Here is a 27,394-nt window from a genome sequence, read left to right as displayed (position 1 = left end):
AGTCTTGACCCTGTTCCCCATGGGAACAGTCCAGCCGAACTGCCAGGCCAGATCTTCCCTGGACCAGAAACAAGCATCCTGGGACCGGTTTCAGGGTATCACCCTTCATCAGCCAGGCTAGCTTGAATCTGGTGGCATAGCAAGCACGGGACCCATGTCTGGGCATACCCTTCCCACTTGGGGTGACAAATGCAAAAAACAACAGATGATGGACGGAATGCAGAACAAATCAAACATTCACCCTCAGTCACAGATCTGGGTTTAATCCATCAGTTTTTTTGCTTGCCATGCCATTCCAGTTCGGACCCAGCCATATGCAAATCAGCCTTGACCTTGTTACCCATGGGAACAGTCCAGCCCGAACTGCCAGGCCAGGTCTTCCCTGGACCAGAAACAAGCATCCTGGGACCAGTTTCAGGGTATCACCATTCATCAGCCAGGCTAGCTTGAATCTGGTGGCATAGCAAGCACGGGACACATGTCTGGGCATACCCTTCCCATTTGGGGTGACAAATGCAAAAACAACAGATGAAGGACGGAATGCAGAGCAAATCAAACATTCACCCCCCAGTCACAGATCTGGGTTTAATCCATCAGTTTTTTTGCTTGCCATGCCATTCCAGTGACATGTGACATTTTATGCATGGGTGTGTTGCCCTCTATGGTTGTTGTTGCCCTGGCAGATTTGCCTTTGAGTGAGTAGCTTTTTGGTGGGCTAGGTCAGGGTTGTGCAAAGTCGGCCCTGGAGAGCTGGGTCCATGCCAGGTTTTTAGCATATCCACTTTTTGAATAAAGATGTTTCAGAAATCTACATTTTTCTAAATGTGGATATGCTAAAAATCTGGCATGGATTCCTGCTCTCCAGGACCGACTTTGTAGAACCCTGGGCTAGGTGATTATCTCCAGTGTGCATGCAGTGGTGATAGGTGTCCATGCAGGTCTGTGAGTGGTGTCCATTCATTGGTGTTACATGCAGGGCTTGGTATTGGGATGAGTGTGTTGTGATGGTGGGGAATGTGGGAGGTGGTGAGTGATGGGAGTGAGGGTGAGGGTGGGAATTTGTGATGGCATGCAGGTAGGGGGGTGATAGTAATAGAGATGTGACTTACCAGAGTCCAATCCTCCTCCTACTCCTGCCAGGCCCTCAGGATGCATGATTGGCAAGACTTGCTCCTCCCATGTTGTTAGTTGTGGGGAAGGAGGTGGGGGTTCATTAAGAAAACCAGCTCCTCCAGAGCTGAAACCGGACCAGGAGGAAGCCCCAGTTGAGGGACTTCCAGAACATCCCAGACCACCTGCCAGAGTGCCCTCGTTGTCCTGTAAGCAGCTCTCAAAGAGACTCACCTCCTGCTCCAAAGGACTCCGTTGCCCACAGCTCCTGGATCACCAACTCGCTCTGCACCTGGCCGTCCATTGTCCTGCAACGGGTAACCAGCTTTGCCCCAGGGTCCACACCCCTTGCGACCACAACACTACAAGGGAACCCCAAGGCACCAACCTTTAACTTTGCAACTGCAGACCTTTTCCAAGTGGTCCCTCGCAGTGGCTCTGCACCAGCTCCAAGAGACTTTCCAATGCTGCTCCTGCCAGAAATGGGAGCCACCCAAACTTCTCCTGCTGGCACAACGTGCCCACCGATGGCCTTGACCAACCTGCGAAAGCTGAATTTGGTAAAGCAACTGTACGATTTTATATGCATTTTTTAAAGTGACTGCCTCTTAATTACGCTCAGAAAGACTGTATTTATTGAAAGTTCAGAAAATCATATCTTGAAAAGTACTTACCGAATCTTAACGATCTTACTCTTAAAATGTATATAAAAAGCTAAAGTATTTTTATAAATTGGTATCAAGTTATTACTTTGAGTGTGTGTGGTGTTTGATTGATACTGTGAGTACAACAAATGCTGTGCACTTCTCCAAGATTAGCCTAACTGCTCGACCAAGCTACCTCAAAAATTAGAGCATTAGGTGATCTAGGTTTTGCCTCTGGAACCCCCCGTGTGGCTGCCTGGGCCCCCTGCACAATGTGCCTAGTTTTGCACACTACTCCTAAACCGTCAAATTCAGATTTAGTTTAAGGTGTATTTGTAAAGTGCATGTCAACTGTTGAGTCTCTTACAAGTGAAATACTATGCTTCTTGCTACCCAGCTCAGTGGTTCTCATTTTAGTGATCTCAGAATAATGAAAGGCTGAGTGGACCTGTTGGAATTCAAACATGTGACTATGAGCCAAACACAGATTCATAGAGTGGATGCATTAGTATATTCCTCCACTCAAACTCTGAAGCTTGTTGATTGAAAACTGTGGTAGTAACACAGCCAAAAGAGTAGGAATACAAAGTTCTTGGCGAGAAAGTCCAGAGAGAGTTTGGTACAAATCTCAAGCCTTGAGGCAGTGTAGAAGGGTACCACGTTGAGAAGGCACTGAAATCCCCACTGTCATGACTATGGTATTACAAATGAACGCTGTCGGACATCTTTTTATCAGATTTTCCTGTTTGCAGAACGAGTGGTTTAGTGAGGTTTTGGCATTGCTATTTTGCCTGATCATTAGGTGAGGAAGAGGAAAAGGTTGTCTTGTTAACACCAGGATGCTTATTGATCAAGGAGGTCCCTTTATGAGAGAAGAAGCTGCGGGTGACTTCTACTTGTGGCTAAGAGTCTGTGTTCTGACTGTCAGGTGCGATGCTGTAGAGAAGGGACTGCTCACAGGCTTAATGTCGAGTGTTGTACATCAGTTAATCCGGAGGAGGGAACTGCCTTTAATAGGGAATGGGGTTGCGTAAGGGACATCAATATTCACATGCAAAAGAAATATATGGATTTGGAGCAGCGTTTTTGCCACCTAACAAGGAAGTACTATTAGAGCGAGTTATAATAGCTGCAGCGAAAGAAGATCATAGTGTGAAAAATGGTTTTACAAAAGGGACGAGGAACAAGGCAGACCCCTTACGATTTTTAAGCAAATAAAGCCATGTAGATGTGGGTAACTTGCTAAAGAGATTGATTGGTTGGAAGGGAGTGATGCCTGAAGTCCAAAGTTATCATTCAGTCAACTAATGAGAAGAGTATTTGCTGGATGTAAGGAGTCTAGTTTTGGAGGAATTTAAACGAAGTAGGTTTTATAACATCCACTTTGCAGTGACGGAAAGACAGTTCTTGACATCTCTGCTCATACAGTCATGAAGCTATACATGGTCCGCAGAAGGGTAAAAGAGCGAATAAGAGTGGCCATAGAGGCCACCCACATAGATGTTACGTAGGGCTGATAGGGGAGCTTTGTGTCACCCCATATATTGTATGACTAATGGTACAAAGCAAAAGACCGGAAGTGAGACTGCTTAGGAGCAGTCAGACAGGAGGAAAAAAGCAATTTAGCAGCCATTGTATTTAAAAAACAAATGGGACAAAGTAACAATTTCTCAATCTAGAACGGTACTCTGTAGTGGTGGTTAACATAGACGAAAAGGTGTGAGATTGAGGTATGGACTCTGAATCCTGATAACTCCGAGGAAGGACTCGGAGCACATACAAGGATACACAGACACATTTTTACACTATAAATTGTCGTAAGCAATCCATGTACACGAGTATCAGGGACACGTGCCTGTTAAACTATGCAGTTGGGATTTTTGAATTATGAGGTTTTTTTTTAATTAGCCTTAAAGGTGAGTAAGGTGGGAGTAGCCCTGCGCTTTAACTGGACGGCATGCATGTCGAGGGGACCAAATAGATGAAGTGAAAAAAAGCCGGACTGGGCGTGTGGATCTTTAGTGACTGGGCGAAAGATGTTGGCTCATCATCGAGATCTTGTTGGAGTGAGGAGAGGGTGATAAGGAACTATACCTGAGGGGAACACCAAGCTAAGGGGCTTAAATTGAGCCCTGCTGCTGGTGGATAGCTTTAGTCAGTAGGAGAAGGCAGGTTTTCCACGGGAGATAATTCAGAGTAGTCGGTTTGCAAAGTTGATGATCTTGCCGATGAGAGAAGAGACATACCTGGATAGACTCATATACACATGAATGTATGCAGTTGGGGAGCACAGGAAAACCGTACATTAATGTTGTGAAATGACATAATCCTGTTTAGCAAATGGGGATTTACAGATCTGAATTGCCAAGTACTTTACTTTTCCATATTTATAATTGCATCACATTTCAAAATATATTTACCATCAATTTTAGGCACAGGGAGATTAACTGATTTGACTGTAATCACATAACTGTAGGCAGGTACCAGATCTGAGATTATAATTTAGTTCGCCAGGTTCCAAAACCAGCAGTTTATACACTAATTTACTGAGGTCCTACCTACTTACTTTAATTGAATCGTGAGAGTGTCAAGGAGACAATATGCATTCCTTTACCGAACAAAATACTGCATCCGCTTTTTCATCCCAGTCTAGGAATGAACAATTAAATCTACAACCAACTCCTACATTACAACGTATCAGCACATTCTGTATACAAGAAGGGGCATGGGTTTCCCCCACTGGGACAAGATCTAGCTCATCAGGTGGCTACGTCACATTTTCACAGCTTGGAGTTTTCAGGGCCTCATTCCCTGCTGGTCTCACGAGCTGTGGTTGTTACAAAGTCAGACTTCAAGAGATATGATAAAATGCATCTGTTAATAGACCACTGGGATCAAGAGAGAACCTCATGCACCGTGAACAGAGATTTCTGCTACTGGCAAAAAATAATCAAACACTATGTCGGTCTGCAGATTCCTATCTACTTATCAGAGATGCTCCCATTTCCCATTGTATTTCCATGCATTCAAATTCAAATTTTCCATACCTGACAATTCACTTGATACCAAATCTTCCCACGCACATTTGAACCCCTGCCTTTGAGTGGGTTCTCCTTCATACTTCATATCAGATTTTTCTATGCTCCATACTAGATTGCCTAAATCTGAACTCCTGACATGTACAAAAAAGTGATAGGTAGGACTGCTGAATTAATCTCAGGCACTGGTAATTACTCGGGCCCGCATCCCAGTTAATTGTTATTTTGCACACCATGTCACCTCGTTTTGAGGTGACATGTTGGACGAAAACGATGGACTGGGAGATGTGGCTCCGAGCGATTGCCAGTGGTTGAGATTAATTCAAGCATTCCATCCATCACATTGTTGATTTTGAATTTCACTCCCAAAGTGTGAAGGGTATGCTCAGACATGGGTTACGTGCTCACTGTGTCATTGGAACCAAGCTCTACATGGCTGATGAACCATAATCAGGGTGAAACCAGTCCTAGGTTGCCTGTATTCTGGTTCAGTGAGTGCCTGGCCTGGCAGTTTGGGCTGGACTTTTCCCATTGGTGCAGGGTCAAGAATGATTTGCATATTGTTGGGTCCTAATTGAGGTGACATGGTGGGTGAAAAATTATGGACTATGATGCAACCCAGGCGATTGCCAGTGGCTGAGATTAATTCAAGCATTCCATACATCACCTTCTTGTTTAAATCTGAGGTCCTGCCTGCTGGTCCTGATCTGATCACTGGCCAACTACCACTCTTTTTTGTACTGTATTATTCTGACCAATGTTTTACTACCTGTCACTTTGTATTTTGTGCCTCTAGGAGAGTTTTCTGTTGTGTCATGGGATGAAAAGCCCCTGAATAACTTGGTAAATAGTGACACTTTACTCTGCTCCTTTTTTTAGTCTACACTGTTTTTCCATTAATAGACTAAACAATCATGCAAACCCACAAGAGGTGTTATGTATTGTTGGCTTTTTGTCATCAAAGCTGTGGTCTGATGACGTAGCACTCTTAGTAGCAGAATTCTAGGAATAAGCTGTGTAATAGCACAGGTTACTCATGTATGCATTAGTAATAAGTTTTGCATTTCTAAATGGCAGATGGGGACAGGCATTTTTATATTGATAAGCTGAAGTCAAGCTGCCTTTGCCATTGGGGAAATGAAGGAGCATAGTTTCATCCTGCCAGGTAATTTTCAGCAGCCTTCTTAAGCAGTTCATGTGGAAGTGATTCAGCTGTTGTTGAGCATCTCGTTGATGGGGCTCGCGAGGTGAATTCCAGTGTAGAGGATGTGGCGTGCAATCAGGGGGATGAGTCCCTTCCAAAAAGCTGCAAGCCTGCAATGTAGAGTCCAGCGTTGTCACTGAGGCTGCCGTCGACAAGAGAAGCTAGGGCCTGCACTAAGGATGCATTGCACAGTGGTGGTTCTGAAGGCATTGTGCAATGTGGTGGCAATGCTGGTCTTTGTGACGGGTCCAATCCACTCAGCAGTCGAGCTGTTTCAGTTCTGTTCAGGATTGCTCCAGCCAGGAGAGGAGATGCGTCAGTTTCGCTGGATCCACAGAGGATGACAGCACACTTAGGCTCACTTCTAAAGGTATAGAACTGGGATGGCACCACTTGGCGTGTAGACTCACAGATTGTAGAGTCCAGGTGCAGATGCAAGGTTGTGGGAAGCCTGTTATGTCTCTGAGGCCTCAGATCAGGAAGCCAGCCTCACTCTGGGTGCTGGGTTCAAGAGATGCAGGTCCAGTCCTTCTCACCCTGGCAACAGGGCAACAGACATCAGGTAAGCACAGCAGAGCAGTAGTTCTTTCAGAGCAGCTGCCCAGCAGAGTGGCAGCACTTGTAGCAGCACAGCAGTCCTTCTTCCTAGCCGAGTATCCACACGTCCAGAAGTATACTGAAGGGGTGGATTCTGAGGTCCAGTATTTATACCCAGTTGTGCCGTTGAGGTGGGGAGAAGCTTCTAGAGGCATGCGCTTGAAGTGCACAGGTGCGCTGCCTTCCTGGCCCTGGCTCCAGATTAACCAATGGGAGTATGCAGCCCTTTGTGTGGAGAAGGCACAATTTATTCAAGTGTAATTGGGGCTGGCTCCAGCTCCTCCCTCCCATCCTTCCAGTGATGGCTGATCCAGTCACATCTAAGATCCTCATTGTGTGTGACTGTCTAGGACAAATACACAAAGCCTGTCACACAGACTCACACGTGTGATCCAGAGATAGGCTGCAGGCACCAAATGGCTAAGGAGAGAAAATGGCAACTTTCTAGAAGTGGCATGACTTCACCATAAGTTAGGATTTTAAATTGCTATTCCAGAGACATCAAACAGGAAGAGGGTACCTGTTCCCATTTGGAAATTTCACCTATAAAATTTAATAAGGTAATTCCAGCGTTATCCTATGGGAAAGGTAGGCCTTGCATAGGTGAAAAACGAACTTAAGAGTTTTTCACTAACCGGAAATGTAAAACTTAGAAGTACATGTCCAACGTTTTAAATACACTGTACCCCACCCTTGTCAAGGACCTAAATTGTGGCGACTTATATGTATTAAAAATTAGGATTTCTGGGAAAAGGTTTATCCTGCCAGGTCGAAATGCAATGGCAGGCCTGAGACATGTATAAAATGCTACTTAAATGGGTGGCACAATCAGTGCCGCAGGCCCACTAGTAGCATTTAATTTACAGGCCCTGGGCGCAGGCAGTGCCTCTTTACTAGGGACTTATAAGTAAATCAAATATTCCAATTGGGTATAAGGCAATCTAACATGTTTTAAGGAGAGAGCACTTTAGCACTGGTTAGCAGAGATGAAGTGTGCGGAGTCCTAAGGCCAGCAAACACGAAGTCAGCAAAACAGGCAGTATGAAGGAAAAACGTTAGGGGGAACAGCATGCCAAAGATCTCAGGACTATCAGCATTTTATTGTTGAAGCAATGGGAAGAGTTTGGGCTAGGTGGGGTGTGACCTTTATTGAGGTATGGTATGATATGGTTTGATCTGGGTGCTGTTTTCAGCCAGTAGCCACAAGGGCTTACCAAAATATACCTGTGGAGTCTTTCTCTATGGCCTGCAAGACAATCAAGAGTCTAATGCATCTATTTTTTCTGGGCAGGTGTTTGAGATGACCACATGAGTGACAGGAAGTTATTTTGAGTAAGCCTTCCTTGCTGATGGTCATAGTATCAGCAGGTCACAAAACTGAGTTGTTTACTTCACAGAACCTTTCACTGTTTTCCACAAAGACGTGGTGTTTCTCTCATCTGCCTCTAAAATAATGTAAATTAGAATCTGAACAAAGAGACTGATTGTAGGAAGTTGGCTCTGTATATGCTATCTCAAAGTGAAAGATAGTGTGCACAGAGTCCAAGGGTTTCTCTTAGAGGTTGATAGTGGCAAAATCAGATAATACTAATTCTCTGTTTTGTGGTAGTGTGGTCGAGCAGTAGACTTAGTACATAAAATCCAAGGTACTTCACACAGGTAAGTATAAAACTTTGATTTAAAGCAGTAGTACACACACTTTTGATTAAAATGTGAACACTGCAAAAATCAACAGTTCCTGTGGGAGGTAAGTTTGGTTAATTTTTGCATGCAAGTAAAGCACTTACAAAGATCAGTCTCCTGGGCATAGGCAGCCCACCGTTGGGGGTTCAAGGCAACCCCAAAGTCACTGCACCAGCAACACAGGACCGGTCAGGTGCAGAGGTCAAAGGAGGGCCCAAAACACATAGGCGCCTATGAAGAACAGGGGTGCTCTGGTTCCAGTCTGCTAGCAGGTAAGTACCTGCATCCTCAGGAAGCAGACCAGGGGGGTTTTGTAGAGCAAGGAGGGGGAGGGGGGACACACAAGCCCATAAAACACACCCTCAGCGACACAGGGGCGGCTGGGTGCAGTAGGCAAAGTAGGCGTCAGGTTTGCATTAGAAACCAATGGAGGGAACCGGGGGTCACTCTGATGATGCAGGCAGGGCACAGGGGGGCTTCTTGGGCCAGCCACTGACTTAGCTAGGATGTGGGCCACCTGCTGGTCACTCTTGCACTGGTAGGTGGATCCTCTCGGTCCTGGGGGCTGCGGGTGCAGTGCTTGGTCCAGGTGTCGGGTTCCTTGGTTACCAGACAGCCACGGTCAGGGGGAGCCTCTAGATCCTCTATACAGGCATCGCTGTGGGGGTGCAGGGAGGTCGACTCTGGGGGTCCACATCGCTGGAGTCGCCTCGGAGTCCTCTCTGCAGTGTTGGCTGTCCTGGATTTGAGCCTGGGGTGTCGGGTGCAGAGTGTGAAGACTCACGCTTCTGGCGGGAGGTGAGAGTCTCTTTAAAAGTTGTTTCCAAGTTGCAAAGTTGTTCCAGTTTCTGAACAGAGCCATCGTTCTCTGGAGTTTCTTGGTCCTTTAGGTGCTGAGCAGTCCTCTGAGTCCTCAGAGGTCGCTGGTCCCGTGGGATGCATCACTGTGCAGGTTCTTTGAGTCTGGAGACAGGCCGGTAGGGCTGGGGCCAAGTCATTTGGTGCCTCTGTCGTCTCTGTGGGGAATTTCAGGTCAGCAGTCCTTCTTCTTTCTTCAGGTTGCAGGAATCTGATTTCCTGGGTTTAGGGTTTCCCCTAAATACTGAATTTAGGGGTGTGTTTAGGCCGATGGCTACTGTCCTTGATGGTGGCCACACCCTCTTTGTGCCTCCTCCCAGAGGGGAAGAGTGCACATCCCTATTCCTATTCGGGGAATCCTCCAAACTCAAGATGGAGGATTTCTAAAGGCAGGGTCAGCTTAGGGCACCTTAGGGGCTGTCCTGACTGGTAGGTGAATCCTCCTTGTTTTTCTCATTATCTCCTCCAGACTTGCCGCCAAAAGAGGGGTCTGTGTCCGGAGGGGTGGGCATCTCCACTAGATGGGATGTCCTGGGGTGCTGTAACAACAGGCAGAAGCCTTTGAGGGCTCACCGCCAGGTTTTACAGTTCCTGCAGGGGGAGGTGAGACGCACCTCCACCCAGTACAGGCTTTGTTCCTGGCCAGAAACTCGTCTGGTTGTGGCAGGCTGGCAGAAACTGGTCAGCCTAGCACTAGGAGTTGGGCTGGTATTCAGGGTGCATCTCTAAGATGCCCTCTGGGTGTATTTTACACAATTTTACAATAAATTCCACACTGGCATCAGTGTGTATTTATTGTGCTGAGAAGTTTGATACCAAACTTACCAGATTTCAGTGTAGCCATTATGGAACTGTGGAGTTCATAATTGACAGACTCCCAGACCATATACTCTTTATGGCTACCCTGCACTTACAATGTCTATGGTTTTGCTTAGATACTGTAGGGGCATAGTGCTCACACAACTATGCCCTCACCTGTGGTATAGTGCACCCTGCCTTAGGGCTGTAAGGCCTGTTTGAGGAGTGACATACCTATGCCATAGGCAGTGTGAGGTGGGCATGGCACTCTGAGGGGAGCGCCATGTCGACTTAGTCATTTTCTCCCCACCAGCACACACAAGCTGTCAAGCAGTGTGTCTGTGCTGAGTGAGGGGTCTCCAGGGTGGCATAAGACATGCTGCAGCCCTTAGAGACCTTCCCTGGCCACAGGGCCCTTGGTACCAGGGGTACCAGTTACAAGGCACTTATCTGTTTGCCAGGGCTCTGCCAATTGTGGGAACAAAAGTACAGTTCAGGGAAAGAACACTGGTTCGGGGCCTGGTTAGCAGGGTCCCAGCACACTTACAATCATAACTGGCATCAACAAAAGGCAAAAGGTTAGGGGGTAACCATGCCAAGGGAGGCATTTCCCCACACTGATCCTCCAACATTTTCTCCGTATCCTCTTAGCTCTTTTGTTGAGGCGACATCACACAATAAGAACATCATGGGCACCTTGTGATTTTTCCTTAACACTGACTTCCATTCTTTTGGTAAACTCTTTGTAGCTCTCTGAGACTGAGCGCTTGTTAAGCCCCCAATTGCTGTATGGTTAACTGAGGTAGCTTTGGGGGTATTCAGCACTAGCATGTGCTCATTAGACACCCATGATAGCAGGAACCGTGGGCTACCCCGCATGCATTGTTCTTTAATAATGCATAGCTTGCTCAGAAGGTTTTTTGTGACCCGTTTGCCTATGCCTCAGCAGCCCAATGTTAACTTTTTCTCCATTTGTCCATTGCTGTTTGCTTTGTAGCCAGCTCACAAGATGAGAACTGGAAAGAGTAGATATGTAAATGTTGGTTAAAGTTATGTTAATGTTGTCTCTCTTACTCTTGGTTCTTGTGCTCATCTCTATATCAATGCCCTTCTGCCGACTCATCATTTGTTGGGCAAGAAACACAGCCACTGGCTCGCGCACGATTATGCACAGGGAAGGGGGTATGGTACCTATGGTGCACAGTACAGGTGCCCAAAACTAGATATAGAACAGTTTCTAGTTCTGCCAGTAGGTTGGAGGGTACCCGCAAGTTAATGGCATGTAAGTACATTAACAGAGTCAACGTAAACTTAGACTTTATACTCACAGAGAAGTACAAGTAACAAACAAGATCTTTTCTGATAGGATCATTTTTCTAGAGTTGATCATAATTAGCTAGAGGCCTTTTAACTACAGTGACTTCGCAATAGTTGCAATGAGCATGGCATGCTTGATATCAATTGGCATTGGCCTTGTACCAGGGAAAGATGTTAGCTCTGTGTACTACTATAACAAATCTTCGTCTCAAAGTTCTTAAGTCATAAAGGTCATGCCATTGTCACTTTCAAATGTTTATTTGGAAGTACTGTATAGAACATCTTACCCACTGCCTTTTTCATGATATCACAAATATTGTCTTCTTTGACTATTATTTTGGAAATACATTCAGAAAAACTCTTACTTTGTTATATTCTTTTGCAAGATGAGCTCAGTATGCCTAGTAATATTTGTATTTCAACGGACATAAACTTTGCACTTTAAATGTCATGGAATACACGGTCATGCTTTTGTTTTCAGGTGATGCAAAACAGACGTCCTGTTCCTCCGCTTGCACAAAAGGTCCTAAAGCCTGTCTTCATTTTTTCACTGGTAAGGGTAATTAAGAGAATAACATGTTATATATTGTATGCAAAAAAATCTCTTCCAGTAGGCAACCAAGGCGAATGTTCTATAACTTGCTAAATATTTGTATGATTTACAGAGGCATACATATTGAATAAAATCAATAAGAATAAAATATCGAAAGCCATTTTCCTGATGCAGAAAGCAGCAGTTGGGATAAAAAAAGGACTCGCCCATAGTTCGACTCATCTCAGCGAGGTAATATCCATTCTGACTGTAAATATCTGACGAGGGTGGGATACAGTAATGTATGTTTGCAAGATAGAACAAGCATTAGCAAAGCCATTACTTCTGGCTTTTGCAAGATGTGTGATGGGTGCATGTTTGTACCGGAAACATATGACAAAAAAATAAAAAGAAGAAAAAAAGAAAATGGGTCATCCTCCAAACATGACAGTAATATGCCTGCAAAAAAAATGTAAATTAAAAAAGTATGCATCACATATAATTTTAATTTAATAGAACAGTACAGATGCTTCCTAGCAGGTATAGAAACCCTTTTTAGGTCTCGGCTTTAGCTATCAGTAGGCAGATATTTTGTTTCCAATATACATAGCGTGGGCTTTGGGTCAGCTCGTTGCTAACGAATAAATGACTTATTTTAACTGTCTCCTCATAATTTAGTGGCTTTCTTGCCTACGCATATATTTTTCCCTCTCAGGAGCTGGTCAGTTTTACAGTGCTCTGATTAGATTGATTGTATCATTCCGCTGAATATTTGAGGGGACTCTTTTTCTTTTTCAAGCATTCTGTGGGAATACCTTTGCTTACTCTTTTTTTCTTTTTACATTATCTCTCCCTTACTCCATATGTGCTTTACTCCCTGCCCTGGCCCTTTTTTGATTTTCTTCTATATTTTTACAGTGGCTCAGCAGTTGCCGAGTGCTGATGGGTCACTTTCGCCCTTTATGTCTCTTCATGTGCTTGTTCCATCTTTCTCCCCCATGCTTCCTTCCCCGCACTCCATCCCACTCCCTGTGTTTTCACATTTTTCCGTGTTTTTTGTCTGTCCAGCAGCTGCCACGCTTCTCAAGTCCTTTTTGCCCCCTTTCTTTTCTTTTTACATTTTAATTTACCAACGTTAACATGGTTACCCCGCATGTTATAACAGTAAATAAAAATAATGCCAACATACATCATGATGCATGAATATGTTATGATGCATTGTAGGAAGCTGGCTTAGTATACCAAAATGAGGTATAGTGTGCACAGAGTCCAGGAGTTCCCTAGAGGCTTGACAGAGGCTAAAGTAGATAATACTAATGCTCTCTTTTGTGGTAGTGTGGCCGAGCAGTTAGGCTTATCAGAGGGCAGTGAAAAGGATTTGTTGTACACACACAGTCAAGAAATGAGGCATATCCTCAATGACTAACTCCAAGCCAATGCTTTTACATAACAGAAGTATATTTTGTCACTTTATTACTAGAACCAACAGGTCTTTGTTGCAGATAAGTTCAGTTGTAGGTAGATATCAAGCATAGGTATCAAAAGTACTTGGTTTAGGTTTTGCAGACAAAACAATTTACAAGTAAGTACCACTTTTCACACACTGCAATTTTTCAGAAGAACCAATGCAGTCCTAGGGGAAAAAAAGTGTTAGCACAGTTAACAGGTAAGTACTTGACTTAGAGTCCCAGTCTTTGGGGGTTAGAATGTCCACAGGTTAAAGTTCAAGTTGACCCCAAAAGTGCACCACCAGCAACACAGGGCCAGCCAGGTGCAGTGGCCAAAGTTGGTGTTGAGTTTTCAGTAGAATACTATGAGGACTTGTGGCACTCGGTAGAACACAGATTGCAGGTAAGTACCTGCGGTTTCAGGACACAGACCTGGGGGTATAAGTCACAATTGAGAGAGCCACAGGTCAGCACTAAACACACACCCTCAGCGGCAACAGGGTGCAAACGCAGTGTCGGGCGCCCAATAGTTTTCAATGGGGGAACCCCGGGGTCACAAAGATGTTGCAGGCTGGGTCTAGGGGGTCAGTTCAGGAAAACCAAAGGCTGGTCAAGGAGGAGAGGTTCCCGCAGGATGTTGCAGGACCATTGGTCGGATTCCCCAATCCCAAGTGGCTTCAGGTGCAGGGGTACCTTTGGGCGTTGGGAATCTTCGTCGAATCCGGTCACGGTCAGGGATGTCCTCTGGATTCAGGCTGCGGGTGTTGTCGTGTTGGCCAGAAGGGGTCAAACCAGGGTGGACTCAGGTTGGAATCACCTGGGACCTCCACTGGACTGGTGGGCAACCTGGACTTGGGCCGTGGGTGTCAGAGTGGACAGGACTTGCGGATCCGGGATGGTTCTGAAGTCCTTTTGGAGGGTTTATTCTGGACATGGCCACAGTCCTCAGGAGTTCTTGGTCCTCTGCTGGGCAGGCAGTCCTCTGGGGGTTTGTAGAGTTCGCTGGTCCTGCAGAATGCATTGCCGTTTGGTAGCAGGAGTCTTGAAGCGGTAGACAGGGCGATAGGGCTGGGGCCAAGTCAGTTGTTGTCTGGAGTCTTTACTGCTGGGGTCGGCTCTTCAGTCCTCCTTCTTTCTTGAGGTTGCCAGGAATCTGAAGAGCAAGGTTCAGGGGTGCCCCTAAATGGTAGATTTAGGGGCATTACAGGGGTCAGAGGGCAGTAGCCAGGGGCTAGAGTCCCAGAGGTTGGCTACACCCTTCCTGTGCCTACTCCCTTTCGGGATCAGGCACATTCCTATCCCTATTGGTCCCTCTCCTCCAAAACAAGATGGAGGAGTCTACAAGGAGGAGGTCACTTCAGCTCTGGACACCTTAGGGGTTGTACTAGCTGCAGTGGTCACACCTCCTTGTTTTACCTAATTTTCCCACTGGACTGGCTGCCAAAAGTGGGGTTTGATCCAGGGGGCAGGCATCTTCAAAAGTGGGAGTGACCTGGGGCACTGTAACAGGAGGCCTGAGCCTTTGAGGCTCACTGCCAAGTGTTGCAGTTCCTGCAGGGGGAAGGTATGAAGCACCTCCACCAAAGCAGGCTTTGTTCCTGGCTCCAGAGAGCACAAAGGCCCTCACCCCACTGGGTCAGAAATGTGCCTGTTAGTGTCAGGCTGGCACAGACCAGTCAGTCCTACACTAGTGGTTTGGTTAAAATACAGGGGCATCTCTAAGATGCCCTCTGTGTGAATTTACAATAAATCCAGCTCTGCACCAGTGTGGGTTTATTGTGCTGAGAAGTTTGATACCAAACTTCCCAGTCTTCAGTGGAGCCATCATAGAGCTGTAATGTACCTAATGACAAACTCCCAGCCCATGCACTTAATATGGCCTCACTGCTCTTACAATGTCTAAGAATGGACTTAGAAGGTGAAGGAGCATATTGCTCATGCAGTTATGCCCTCACCTGTGGTGTACTGCACCCTGCCGTAGGGTTGAAAGGCCTGCTAGGTGGGTGACTTACCTATGCCACAGGCAGTGGTTTGTGGGCATGGCACCCTGGGAGGGATGCCATGTCGACTTTGCCTTTTTCTCCCCACCAGCACACACAATCTGCAATGGCAGTGTGTGTGTGTTTGGTGAGGGGTCCCTAAGGGTGGCACAATACATGCTACAGTCCTTAGGGACCCTCCGTGTCCACAGAACCCTTGGTACCACTGGTACCTTTTACAGGAGACTTAGCTGTGTGCCAGGGGTGTGCCAATTGTGGAACAATGGTACAGGTTAGGTAAAGAACACTGGTGCTGGGGCCTGGTTAGCATGATCCCAGCACACACTCAGTCAAAGTTAGCATCAAAGTCAGGCAATAAGTGGGAGGGTAACCATGCCAAAAGGGGCATTTTCCTACATGCATGCATGCCTTCGCACATGCCCCAGTGCACATGTCTTGTGACTCAAATACAAGTAGAGAATGAGGAGAAAGCGCTATGTTTGATCCTCAGGAGACCTCAAACAAGGGCCTGATTCGCAAAGGGCCTCCACACTTGTGGCGGAGGCCCTGCAGTTGCGGTGGGGACCCCGCATTCGTGGTAGGACCTCCACAGTGGGTAATTGCAGTACGGATGTTCCGCCACAAGTGCGAGGCCTCCACCATGAGTGCGGAGGTTCTTTGTGAATCTCGCCCTCTGACACTTTATAGGTTAATTTAGAAGTACTGGTTGTTGAGGTCAAGAGGTTTCAGTTGAAAAAATATTCTATTTATTCTCCAGGTGTAAAAGTTGATGCACTATTTTTCTTGCGCCATACTCCTATGTGCTGGTGGGTGGCGTAGATCAGCTCAGTGCGGTGTCATCCGTGCCATAAGTGACATCTGCGTCACTTATATAGGTGCCACCTCAGCACATTGAATGTCAGTTCTTTTCTTTCTGCGCCAGTTAGCGCTGATCTAGAGAAAAGCTACCCCTCTGTCATTTTTTGACAGGATTTTTTGGGATGTTTTGTCTACTTCTTTTTAAGGAATTTAACTCCTGGAGTGTCGAGGATATCTTCAAGGAGGACATGTTTTAATTCATGTAGTGCCTGTCACCGCACCATGTCGGTTACGGACCCACACCTTTTGTGTCTGTGGTGTATTGAGCGCAACCACAACTCCAAGTTGTGCTCGGACTGCCGGCCCATGGCACTGAAGGCTTTGAGAAAGCAGTCCCTAAATCTAATAGCGGCCTGGCAGGCAATGCTGCTTCACACGACTCCTCAAAGATCTCAGTCCCGGTCGAGAGGAAGGTCACAGTACCACTAGAGGAGCCTTAGGTCCTCTTCGTCCAACTTAAAGTCATCGGGACACTTGGGTAAGAGGCCCATGAAGCACAAGTGCTTCAACTTCATTTGTCCGTCAGTTGACACAATGACCAAATATCGGCAACGTTCTTCGTAGTCATTGCCTGGGCCAACTTCGCACCTGCCCCCTTTTCCAGGAGCTGCAGCGACACCCACTCAAATGATTTTATGTGGCCATATGTCATGTTTTTGAGGGGGCTAACCCCTCTGGAGCGCCTTTGGGCCCGCAGGGTCAGAGGGGGCCTCATGGTCCAAACCAGCACAGGGGCTCCTGTGAATAAGACAATTGTCCAACGTGATGCCACCTGGGGACACAAACGTCCTCACCCAACACCCCTCTCCTGAGAGCTTGGTAGTCTAAGCCTCTAGCTCCCATGGGAAAGACACAGAAAAGGCCACAATTTGCTGTGGTTTAGATACAGCCAACTCACTGGCAGAGCGATTTCCACAATGGTGGCCAAACCTGGATGAGAGCGTCTGACTTTTCAGGGGATGTCCAGACTTCGACCTCTGGCATGCCCATGATGACAACCGTCTCTTCGAAGACAGGGCAGACTTGGTGCTGGAGCGCTTTAAGGACTCCCTCTGCTACCGCCAAGTCCTTGGGCCTCTCAGCTGCCCTGCAACATCCCCAGTCTGCCCTTTCCTCCTTTAGTGGCTACGGAAGGGGTATCCAACCATGCCAACCCTATATCAGCCAATGTCCTGCACAATCTTCCCAGCCTATGTATGGGCGAGGATGTGGTTCATACCGAACAAGTGAATAAGGTAGCCAGAGGTCTGCTACAGCCACCACCCTCTGCATCCGCAGCCCCTAAGTCCTCTTAATTTTGCCCTTCAAGAACATGAGCATCCAGTTGGTGGCAGAATAAGCCATCATCTCCATCACTGACAGTCCATAATATCGGACAGATGGTCTTACAGATCATTCGGAGGGGCTACTCCCTCCCCTTAGAATCCTCCCCTCCCCCATGCCTTCATTTCACCACCAGCTGATGGAGGATCATTTGTCCTTGCTCTGTGAGGAAGCCACAACTTTCTTGCCCATGGGAGCCATAGAGAGGGTTCTGATGTCGGAGGTAGGCAGTGGTTGCTATTCCTGTTACTTTCTGATTCCAAAAAAGAACAAAGGTGTTCGCCCCATCTTAGATCAGCGAACCCTCAACCTCTTCCTCAAAAAGGAGAAGTTCAAATTGCTCACATTGTCTCAAGTCTTGGCCCTGGTCCCAGGAGATTAGATGGTAGCTTTGAACTTGCTGATGCTTATTTCCATATTTTCATCCTGCCTCCGCACAGACGTTACCTGCAGTTTATGATAGGACAGAAGCACTGTAGGAAGTTGGCTCTCTATATAGTGCACTAAAATGAAGTGCACTGTCCTTATAATTGTTTCACTGTTCACTTACTATGTCTGAGAATCGACAGACATAGCAGGGCCATATCTGCTCATGCAGGTATGCCCTCACATGTAATATAATGCACCCCGCCTTCAGGGCTGGAAGACCTGCTAGAGGGGTGACTTACATATATTGCGTGCAGTGTAAAGGGAACAGGGCACACAGGCTGTGTGCCATGTCGTGGTTTCATTTTAGTTCTACAACAAGACACGCAGCCTGTGAAAGCAGCACTGTGTGCACTTAGTGAGGGGATCCCTCTGAGGGTGGTACAATTTGTGCTGCAGCCCTCAGGGGCCTTTCATTAGTACCCAATGCCCTAGGTACCGGGGGTACCATTTACTAGTACTAGTGCTAGCTAAAGGTTTGCTAATTGAGAAAAATGACTGTGCAGTTTTAGGCAAAGAGATCTGGCAGTGGGGACCTGTTTAGCAGAGACCCAGTGCATTTTCATTCGAAATTGCACCAGAAAGCAGGCAAAAAGTGTGTTTTTGTGTGTGGGGGTGACCATGTCAAAGGCGGCACTTTGCTACAAGCACTTTAAGTTCACTGTGCTTCCCTTTGGTCTTACTAGTGCCTCTCGGGTGTTCACCAAGGTGATAGCAGCGGTCGCCACTCAACTGTGGAAATCGGGGTGGCAGTCTTTCCCCTATCTCAATGACTGCCTATTGAAGGCAGGCTGACTTCTGCCACCTCCAGACTACCACGAACCTCCTGCATTCACTGTGATTAATTATCAAAGTGGCAAAGCCATACCATACTCCCTCTCGGATGCTTCCTTTCATCAGACCTGTTTTGGACAGGACACGGTTTGGGGCTTATCCTCACAAGTAGCGAGACCAGGATATTTAGGCTATGATACAGATGTTTCAGGCTTTATCCTGGATTTTGATGAGAATGACTCTGTGGCTGATGGACCTCATGGCCTCCGACATCCTGCTGGTTACACATTCCAGATGGCATATACAGGCTCTGCGGTAAGACTGAAGTTCCACTGAATGCATCATCAGGGGAATCTCTTCGACATGGTCCAGATTTCAGAGGGAACTGGAGAGGACCTGCAGTTATGGTCAATGAACCGCAATTTGGTCAGAGGCAGACCCATCTCCCTTTCCCAACAAGATCTCACAGTAGTGACAGATCCATCATTCCTGGATTGGGGCTGTCACCTTGGAGAGGTGGAATTCCTAGGACTCTGGTCTCTGGTGGAACCAGGACTCCACATCAACATGCTGGAGCTCCAAGCAATTGAAAGCCTTTCTCCTCTCCATCAAGGGAAGACGAGTACAGGTTTTCACAGATAACACCACTGCCATGTGGTACTGCAACAAACAGGGTGGGGTTGGGTTATGTACCCTTTGTGCCTCTTGACATGGCAGGCATATCCCTGGTGGTTCAACACCTGGCAGATTCTCTGAACTCAGGGGCAGACAAGCTCAGCCAAAGATGCCTCTCAGATTACGAATGACGTCTCACCCCAGAGGTGGCTCAAGGTCTCTTTCAGCAGCGGGGAGAGCCTTAGCTAGATCTGTTCGCCTCCACAGAGAATGTGCAATGTCAGCAGTTTTGTGAGCTGGACTTTCCAAGGCAGCTCTCGCCCAGAGACACTTTTTGTCTGGAGTGGAGCTAAGGCCTCCTGTACACCTTTCCACCTGTACCAATCCTGCCCAGAGTTCTCAAGAAGATCAAGAACAATCTGGCCCAAGTCATCCTTGTGGCTTCGGACTGGGCACGGAGAGTCTCTTATCCTGAACTGTTTAGTATGGCCATCAATCCTGCGATCAGGCTGCCCATTCATGAAGATCTTCTGTCGCAGCAGAAGTGGAGGGCCCTCCACCTAAGCCTGCCCAGTGTCTGTCTTTTTGCGTGGTGATTGAGCAGCAAAAGTTGACAGCTTTTGACCTTCCTCCAAAGTCTGTAATGTAATCTTTGCAGCCAGTCATCCCTCCACCAAGATGGTATACGCTTGCCTTTGGAAACAATTTGTGGTATGGTGTTCCAGCAAACATGCTGACCCTCTCTCTGCCCCTCTTTTTCAAGTTCTGCTATTGATTCTTTCTCTTGCCCAGCAGGGCTCTGATCTGGGCACTCTTAGAGGCTAGCTCTGCTTTTTCTGGTTGTCTGACTAGCCATCCCTCTTCAAGTCCCCAATTGTATCTTGGTTTCTGCATGTTCTTGTTCATCTCTATCCTCCTTCATAATTTATCATGCCTCAGTCAGTCCTGGATTTTTAATCTTGTTTTAACTTGTTTGAAGTGTGCTCCCTTGGAGCTGCTTCATAATTTCCCCCTCAGGCTACTTACAATGAAGACAGCCTTCCTATTTGCGAAAACATTTCTCCAAGGAGCCAGTGAGCTCCAGGCTTTATCATCCAAGACTCCCTATCTTTCCATCTATCCTGACAAACTGGTGCTTTGTAGAAGGTCCTCCTTTCTTCTGAAAGTGATCACACCATTTCATGTAGGCCAATCCAACAACCTGCCTACTTTTTACACTCCTCCACATCCCTTCAAAGAAGAGGAGCATTTCCACCGTCTGGACCCAAAAAGATCGTTGACGTTCTACCTTGACCGCACACGAGGGTTCCGGATGGACGACTAACTCTTTGTGGATTATGTTGGAGCAAAGAAATGAAGGGCTGTGCAGAAGCAAACCGTCTCCAAATGGGTCATACTCTGCATTAAAATCTGCTGCGCACTACCCAAAAAGCAGTCCCCTGATGGCTTGCAAGTGCATTCCACCAGAGCTAAAAGCTGCAACTACTGCATTAGCACGCGGAGTTCTGGTCCTGGCAGCAACATGGACCTCTTTTCACACGTTCACAAAGCATTTCTGCCTGGACAATCAGGTCTGTAGGGATGGGCACTTTGCCTGTTCTGTCATGCAGGACTTCCTCATGTGTTATTGGCCCACAGACCACCTCCATGAATGGTATTGCTTGGGTGTGTGTGGCTAGAAGTCTCTATCAGATGAACAATTTACTTGCCTTTGGTAATACCTTATCTAATAGTAACTATAGCTAGCTGGAGATTCCTTACTGACCCACCCATCCTCCCTGCTCTGTGAACTGATTTCCAGGGACAGGGCTTATTCTCTTTTAGGGCCTTAGTTTTCCACACCGGTGACCAGTGTTCTACGTGGCTCTGCACTCCTGCAGTTGAAAGTTGAGAAAACAAATTGATGTCAATGCACCTGAGTGGAGCCTCGAAAGGCACCATGAATGTCACCTCCGGCTCGCACAACGCCGACGACCTCACACGGAGTTGAACGACGCCACCTACCGGCATGTAGGGGTACCGTTGACAAAAAATCTTCCTAATCCAGACTGACGCCTAGGGATAATTCTTAGGTGAGGAATCTGTGGTTAGATATAGGGCCAGATTTAGATTTCGGCAGACGGGTTACTCCATCACAACTGTGACATATAACCTATCCGTCAAAATCTAAATCCCGTTATATCCTATGGGATTTAGATTTTGGTGGATGGGATATCCGTCACCATTGTGACGGAGTAACCCATCCACCAAAATCTAAATTAGGTACCTAGGACCTCATAATGAGTTTGGCGGGCGGCGGAGGCCGCCCGCTAAACTCTTTCAGACGGAAAGCTGCCACTCTGGTTTTCCGCCTGCTGGCCCTCTCACGAGTTTCCTGTTGGCCCAGCAGGAAACAGGCCACAACATTGATGCAATGCTGCGGTGCGACGGGTGTGACAGCACCCATCGGGCTTTTCAAGCCTGTAATTCAGGCAGTGAAAATCGCAATGGGGCTCTCCATGGGGGCTCCTACACTGCCCATGCCAGGTGCATGGCCCATGGAGCCCCCGGTATCCCGTCTCTGCCAGCCTTTGCATGGCTGTGGAACAAGCCATGCAAAAGCTGGTGGAGAGGGGACCTGTAATCTGGAGCAGCGCTGCCCTGGCAGATTAAGACCGCTGGCACCGCCAGGCTATCGACCGCAGCAACCTTGCGGTGCCGGCGGTTGGACTGTAGCGGCTCCATCACAGTCATAATATGGAGGCTGGATTGCTGCTTTGAACACGGTCTGACCGTCATCGCAAGTCTGGTGGTCCCAAGTCCGCCAGACTCATAATGAGGCCCATAGTCTTTACCAGATAACGTGTTACCAAAGGTAAGTAACTTGTTCTTCTAGGCTTCACCTAAAACGATAGATTTACTTGTGTCTGAGGGATTATGAAAACCTTTATACTCAAAATCCTTTGTGGAAGATTCATGCTATATATAATTGCATAGCTAAATAAATAAATAAAAAAACCTGTACATCACTTACAGGGAATGTTATTAACATGGAGTTCTTCCTCGTGTTTGCTTTGTCTATGTCTTCACTTGCCAACATAATGCTACAGCTCATGCACATTTATACATGCAAAGGGTATTTGTAAGTTCAATACAATTTACAGGTTGTAAATGCTGTTCATGTACAGGTAATACAAATATAAAACTGAAACAGATGTTTTCCTTGTGATTGACTATGTCTGTACTCTAGGAAGTGCTAACTCTAATCCACAAAGCTGAAGCTGAAGAAAGGGCAGTGTACACGTCATGTATCAAACATCCATCGCCAGGGAACGTCGAGAAAAATGCAGTGCCACCTCCTCCTATATTGCTATCCAGAACAGATTGTTCCATGTTATTTAAGCCTGCTTCATTTTCATCAGATGTGAAGGTAATCCTCCCACCTTAAAATTGTACAAACATTATAAACAGCCTCTGAAATGATTTTGTGTTTCCTTGGGGTTGGAGTTCAGGCTGATGGTGGAGCTCTCTGTAGCTATGTGTCCATTGTTGTATTGTGCATGAAAATATGAATGTAAATCATTCTCCGATCATAATTGTAGGAAGCTGGCTCAGTTAATGGTGTACACCTATGGTGTCCACTTAGCAAAAGCTCTTTAGAGGTAGCTGCGGTGGGCAGCTTAAGTTTATATAGGAGGAGTATGAAGCACTTGCAGTATCATAATAGTCAGTTAGTAACCAATCACAAGGAAGAACCACAACAGGTGTTGCAAAAATAAAGGTTTCTTTATTGCGACAATATTGCTAAACTAACATTGGTAGATCATCACTTGGAGATATCAACACACAAAAATATACACTTAGTAACAGTCAGACAAACAGAAAAATACATGGAGCTCTTGTTGGGAAGTGGTATAAGTATGGAGGTGCCCCAATTAAGGTAGGTGAGCTAGGATCCCAGCGAACAGGGGAATAGGAAAATACCAGAGGTAAGTACTAGAAACGGCACAGGCGCCCGGGTGCAGAGCTGTTATTGAACCGGTTGTCTCATAGGCTGACACTGGACCATCGCATTTGGATTTTTATGGATTCAGGACCTTTCCAAGTTGACCCTGTGGAAACCAGTTGGCACAAAGAAGGTTGGAGAGCGCCCCCACCCATGGATACCCAGAAGACCGGAGTACCTACACCAGGAAGCCCAGGTGCGTAGGGGTTAAGTGGCATCAGAAACCCTTGTTGGAGTCAGTGGAATCCTCGGTTGTCTGGCTACTGTTGCAATCCGTGAACCAGGTTGATAGAACCAAAAGGTGGAGACTGGATGAGGAGAACCTAAACAAAAGAAGGGGATAGTGTCCATACCACTCGTAGATGCTGGCAGGCAGGGCCCACCCTTTTGGAGGTGAAGTTCCTGCAGGACAGTGAAAGACGAAGTCCCACTGCAGAGTCCAAGGGGATGAAGGGGATCCTTGGAGTCACCCACGAGCTGTCCCACTTCAGTCTCCGGATTGCAGGTGAGCCAGTGGCCAGCAGGACCGGCAAAGGCTAATCGTGGTTGCAAGGATGTTTGCAGATTTTGGAGGTCCAGCAAGGTCCTAGTGACTCGGCCCTTGGTGGGGAGTTGGGGTGGGCCTTCAGCAGGCAGGAAAGCCAGCCGGTGTTGGAGAAGCCCCAACGAGTCGCAAGGAGGTCCCAGCAGCACAATAAAACCAGAGTCCCACGTCACAGGTGCTGTAGAGTGGAAGCTGAATCTGGAGTTGCAGAGTGCTGGAAGCTAGGGCTTCTAGGAGCTCGAAGATCTTCTTTGAGGCAGAGCCAACATGTCTTAGCAAGAGCAACAGTCGTGGTGCACAGGGATTCCATTTCAGTGGCTGTAGCAAGGGTCCACTGTCTCCAAAGTTAGTCAGAAGACAAGGTGAACCCGGAGAGGACCATAGAACCACCACCTATGAGCATAGCATTTATGTTGTCCCTGGGACAGCAGGATCCACCAGCCAGTTGTTGTTGTCTTAAGGTGCCTGCAGATGCAGGGGAGTGACTCCCTCACTCTAAGAGAGATTCCTTCTTTCTTCCTGGATGCAGGCAGAGTCCTTGTGACCCTGGAAGACGCACAGCCACAGATGTTGCAAAAAACCTGCTGGAGCTGGAGAAGCAATGTTGCACTGGGAGCCCTCCTAACTGGATACAGTCTTGTTTCAGTTTCAAAAGCAGACCAGCAGCAGTTTTGGAGGCAATGAGCAGAAAATGTCTTGCCGAGAATTCCTTAAAGAGTCTTGCTCGACGACTCTGAGTAACCACCCTTGGGGAAGCCTTCAAGTAACCTTAAAGGGGGTTGGTCATTCTCTGAAGTGACCTACCTATCAGAGGGGGTCAGGGATGACATCTACCTGGCCTAACCAATCAGATGCTCCCTGGGGCCTCTGCAACTTATTTTCAGGATGGAGGACTCAACTGGCCATCTAGCAGAGCTTTGTGCATCTCTCTAGGGGAGGAGCTGGACAGGGGGGTAGTCACTCACCCCGTCCTTTATGTGGATTCGTGCCAAAGCGGGAACTGGGGGTTTCTGAACTGGTGCAAACCGGATTATGCAAGGTGGGCACCAAATGTGCCCATCATAGGAGTCTGGTGACACTCGGAAGCCACCCCACCCCAGCCCAGAGACACCTATTTCAAAGGGAGAGGTGGTCAGACCTCTCCTTTGCAGAAAATCCTTTGTTCTGCCTTCCCCTGCTTGAGTTAGGTTCATCAACAGGAGGGCAGTAGCGTGGGTTGACAGCCAGACCCCGTAAGGCTGCACAGGCAGAACTTTGGGAACCTCTAAGGAACCCCCAGAGTACATGGTATCATGCAACTAGCGCTGGAATCTGTGTAGTTGCATGATTCCAACATGTTTGATACCAAACATGCCTAGGTTCGTAGAACCCATTATGTAGTTGGACCACTCATGTTGACCAGTGTCCACTACATACCTTAAGATGGTTTCTGGGCACTTAAAGAGCCAAGGGAATGGAGTCTGGGGTTTGAAGGGGGTACCCTCACACTTTGGGACGTGCACCCTGCCCTTGGGCTAAAGGGCCTACCGGACGGGTGACTTTGAGTACCTCCCTAGGTATTAATAGGTTGGTTAGCAAAATAAGGAATCAGAATGGGACCCAGTCCAATTGCACAAAATCCCAAGTATGGTGGGCTCCTAAGGTGAGCAGGGGCCAGATGTAGCAAAGGGTTTTTCCCATTCTGTGTCAATGGGAAAATGTGTTCGTACATATGGCCCCAGGTCACTGTCCTTGTAATTTATTTTTACAAAAGAAAATGTTTTTTTCAAAGTCAAAAAATGTACTTAAAAGAATGAGGGCTTATTTTAAGTTTTATATTAAAAGTTTCATTGAGAATTGTCCCCCTGAAAGTTATACCCCAATTTGCAAAGTCAAGGGGGGGGGGGCAACTTGCTTTTGCAAATTAGTTGCCACACCCAACTTCGAAGTCTGTAACTTTTTAATGGTTTGCGACTAGGTTTTTAGTTGTACATGAGATACTGAATCACAGTTTGGAAGGGATATTTACAACTTTGGGGGCCCGTAAACCACTATGGACTCCTGATATGGATTTGTAGCATTACAATTAACTATTTTGCTGTCACAAGAATAGAATCAGTGTTTGCGACCACAAAAAACTTTTGTACATCTGATCCCATAATTTCTATGAAAACCGCAAACACTACCAAACAGAACACAAGTACGGAACAAGTGAGAGCAGAGAAAGAAAGATAAATAACAGCACTGATTTTGGCAATATTGTCTTGTATTTGACCATTCTTGATAGAAAAAAAGCTTTCATTCTCTATTAGCATTTTGCATTAGCATTTTTTATCAAACAGACATAGGAATGAGAGCAATGGTAAAATTGTGGGGGCAAATCTGTAACCCAAAAATTGGACAGCTCAGAATTGACATCGTTCAGTTCTCCCACAGTTTACTGAGTTGGAGAGGCTGTTAAACCTCAGTTTCATAAGGCAATGTGTTCCCGTGTTAGAGCACCTCCCCAAACATCAATTAGGGTTAAAACTGCTCATTAAGTCATGAAGTCCACTCAATAACTGAGTTTCAGAAGAGTGAAAAATGAAAGGGTTTTATTATAAAAATCAAAATAAGTGGTGCAGAATCATTGCCGTGAAGACTCTCAGATGCAAATTTATACAGAGTATGTGAAATCAGAAAATATTTTAAGTCCCTAATGAGCTGCAAAATCAGAAAGAATTTGAGCAGCATGCCAGGTAGAGTAGGAAAGTCTTTTAAAATACGGCTCACTCCCAAAATCAAGGAGATCTTACACACAATTCTTGCATAGAAAAAGAGTAATTTCCCTCATATGGGATTTCCATGTATAGTCATAAGCACTGAATAGACCCACCCATGGTGGGGACACCAGACCACTTCTTCAAAATATATCTTCTTAAGTAGAGATTTTCACCTTTCTTCAGGAAGGCCTGTAAAGACACCTAAAAAAGAGACAAATAATACAGCCTCTGTACATGGGCTACCCTGGCTGAAGTCTTCATCATGAAGTCTAAAAAGGGCCAGTACATTATAACATGAGATTAATTTGTAACATAATACATCTCCCTCATAAACCCCCTTTTTTCTTATTATACATAATAGTGATAAAGGAGAATAGGACAGAGTAGCTTCATAGGCTGCCAAAAAATGGCTAAAAAAGAAGCTGTGCCTTTAAGAACTCAGAGACCATTAGTATCCCATCATGCACAGCTGGTTGCAGTTGCTTCAGTTGTTTTCGAAGGTGATGTGAGACCTATGTAGTTTGTATGGACACCTCTGTCTCTTCCACCAGTGAAGAGGGAGGGTTGCCTATGACTTTACATGGAAATTCTCCTATGAGAGAACTGGAGTTACAGGTAGGACACTGTTCCTTCTCTTGCAGGGGATTTCTATGTATAGTCATAAGCTCTGGATAGAATAGCAAGCCCATCCCTACACAGCATGGAAGAGGAGACAGAGGATGAACTGGACAATTTAAGTGAATAGGTTCCGTGGGGAAGTCCGCCCTACTTGAGCATCTGCTCTAGCGTCAGTAGAGTCTAGGCAGTAGTGCTTAGTGAATGTATGAACCACAGGGAAAGCGTTTTTTCAAGACAGGTGTCGGAGACAGGCCTTGTGTATGGGTTCGAAGGGTTCCTTC

General features: G+C 46.6%; 1 protein-coding gene across 1 annotated transcript in view; it reads left to right on the top strand.

The window, feature by feature from the left end:
* The window catches only part of CFAP54 (cilia and flagella associated protein 54), a 1,075,777-nt gene that overhangs the window by 361,387 nt on the left and 686,996 nt on the right, over positions 1–27,394 (top strand). Inside the window, exons 19-21 of the mRNA XM_069229529.1 lie at positions 11,731–11,802; positions 11,915–12,033; positions 22,455–22,634. Of these exons, the coding sequence (XP_069085630.1) occupies positions 11,731–11,802; positions 11,915–12,033; positions 22,455–22,634 (371 nt within the window). The remainder of the gene's footprint in view (positions 1–11,730; positions 11,803–11,914; positions 12,034–22,454; positions 22,635–27,394) is intronic.

This window comes from Pleurodeles waltl, chromosome 4_1 (genome assembly GCF_031143425.1).
Source record: "Pleurodeles waltl isolate 20211129_DDA chromosome 4_1, aPleWal1.hap1.20221129, whole genome shotgun sequence".
NCBI classification, from domain to species: Eukaryota; Metazoa; Chordata; class Amphibia; order Caudata; family Salamandridae; genus Pleurodeles; species Pleurodeles waltl.
The sequence above is the reverse complement of the archived record's forward strand: the minus strand, read 5'-3'. Positions and strand labels throughout refer to the sequence as shown.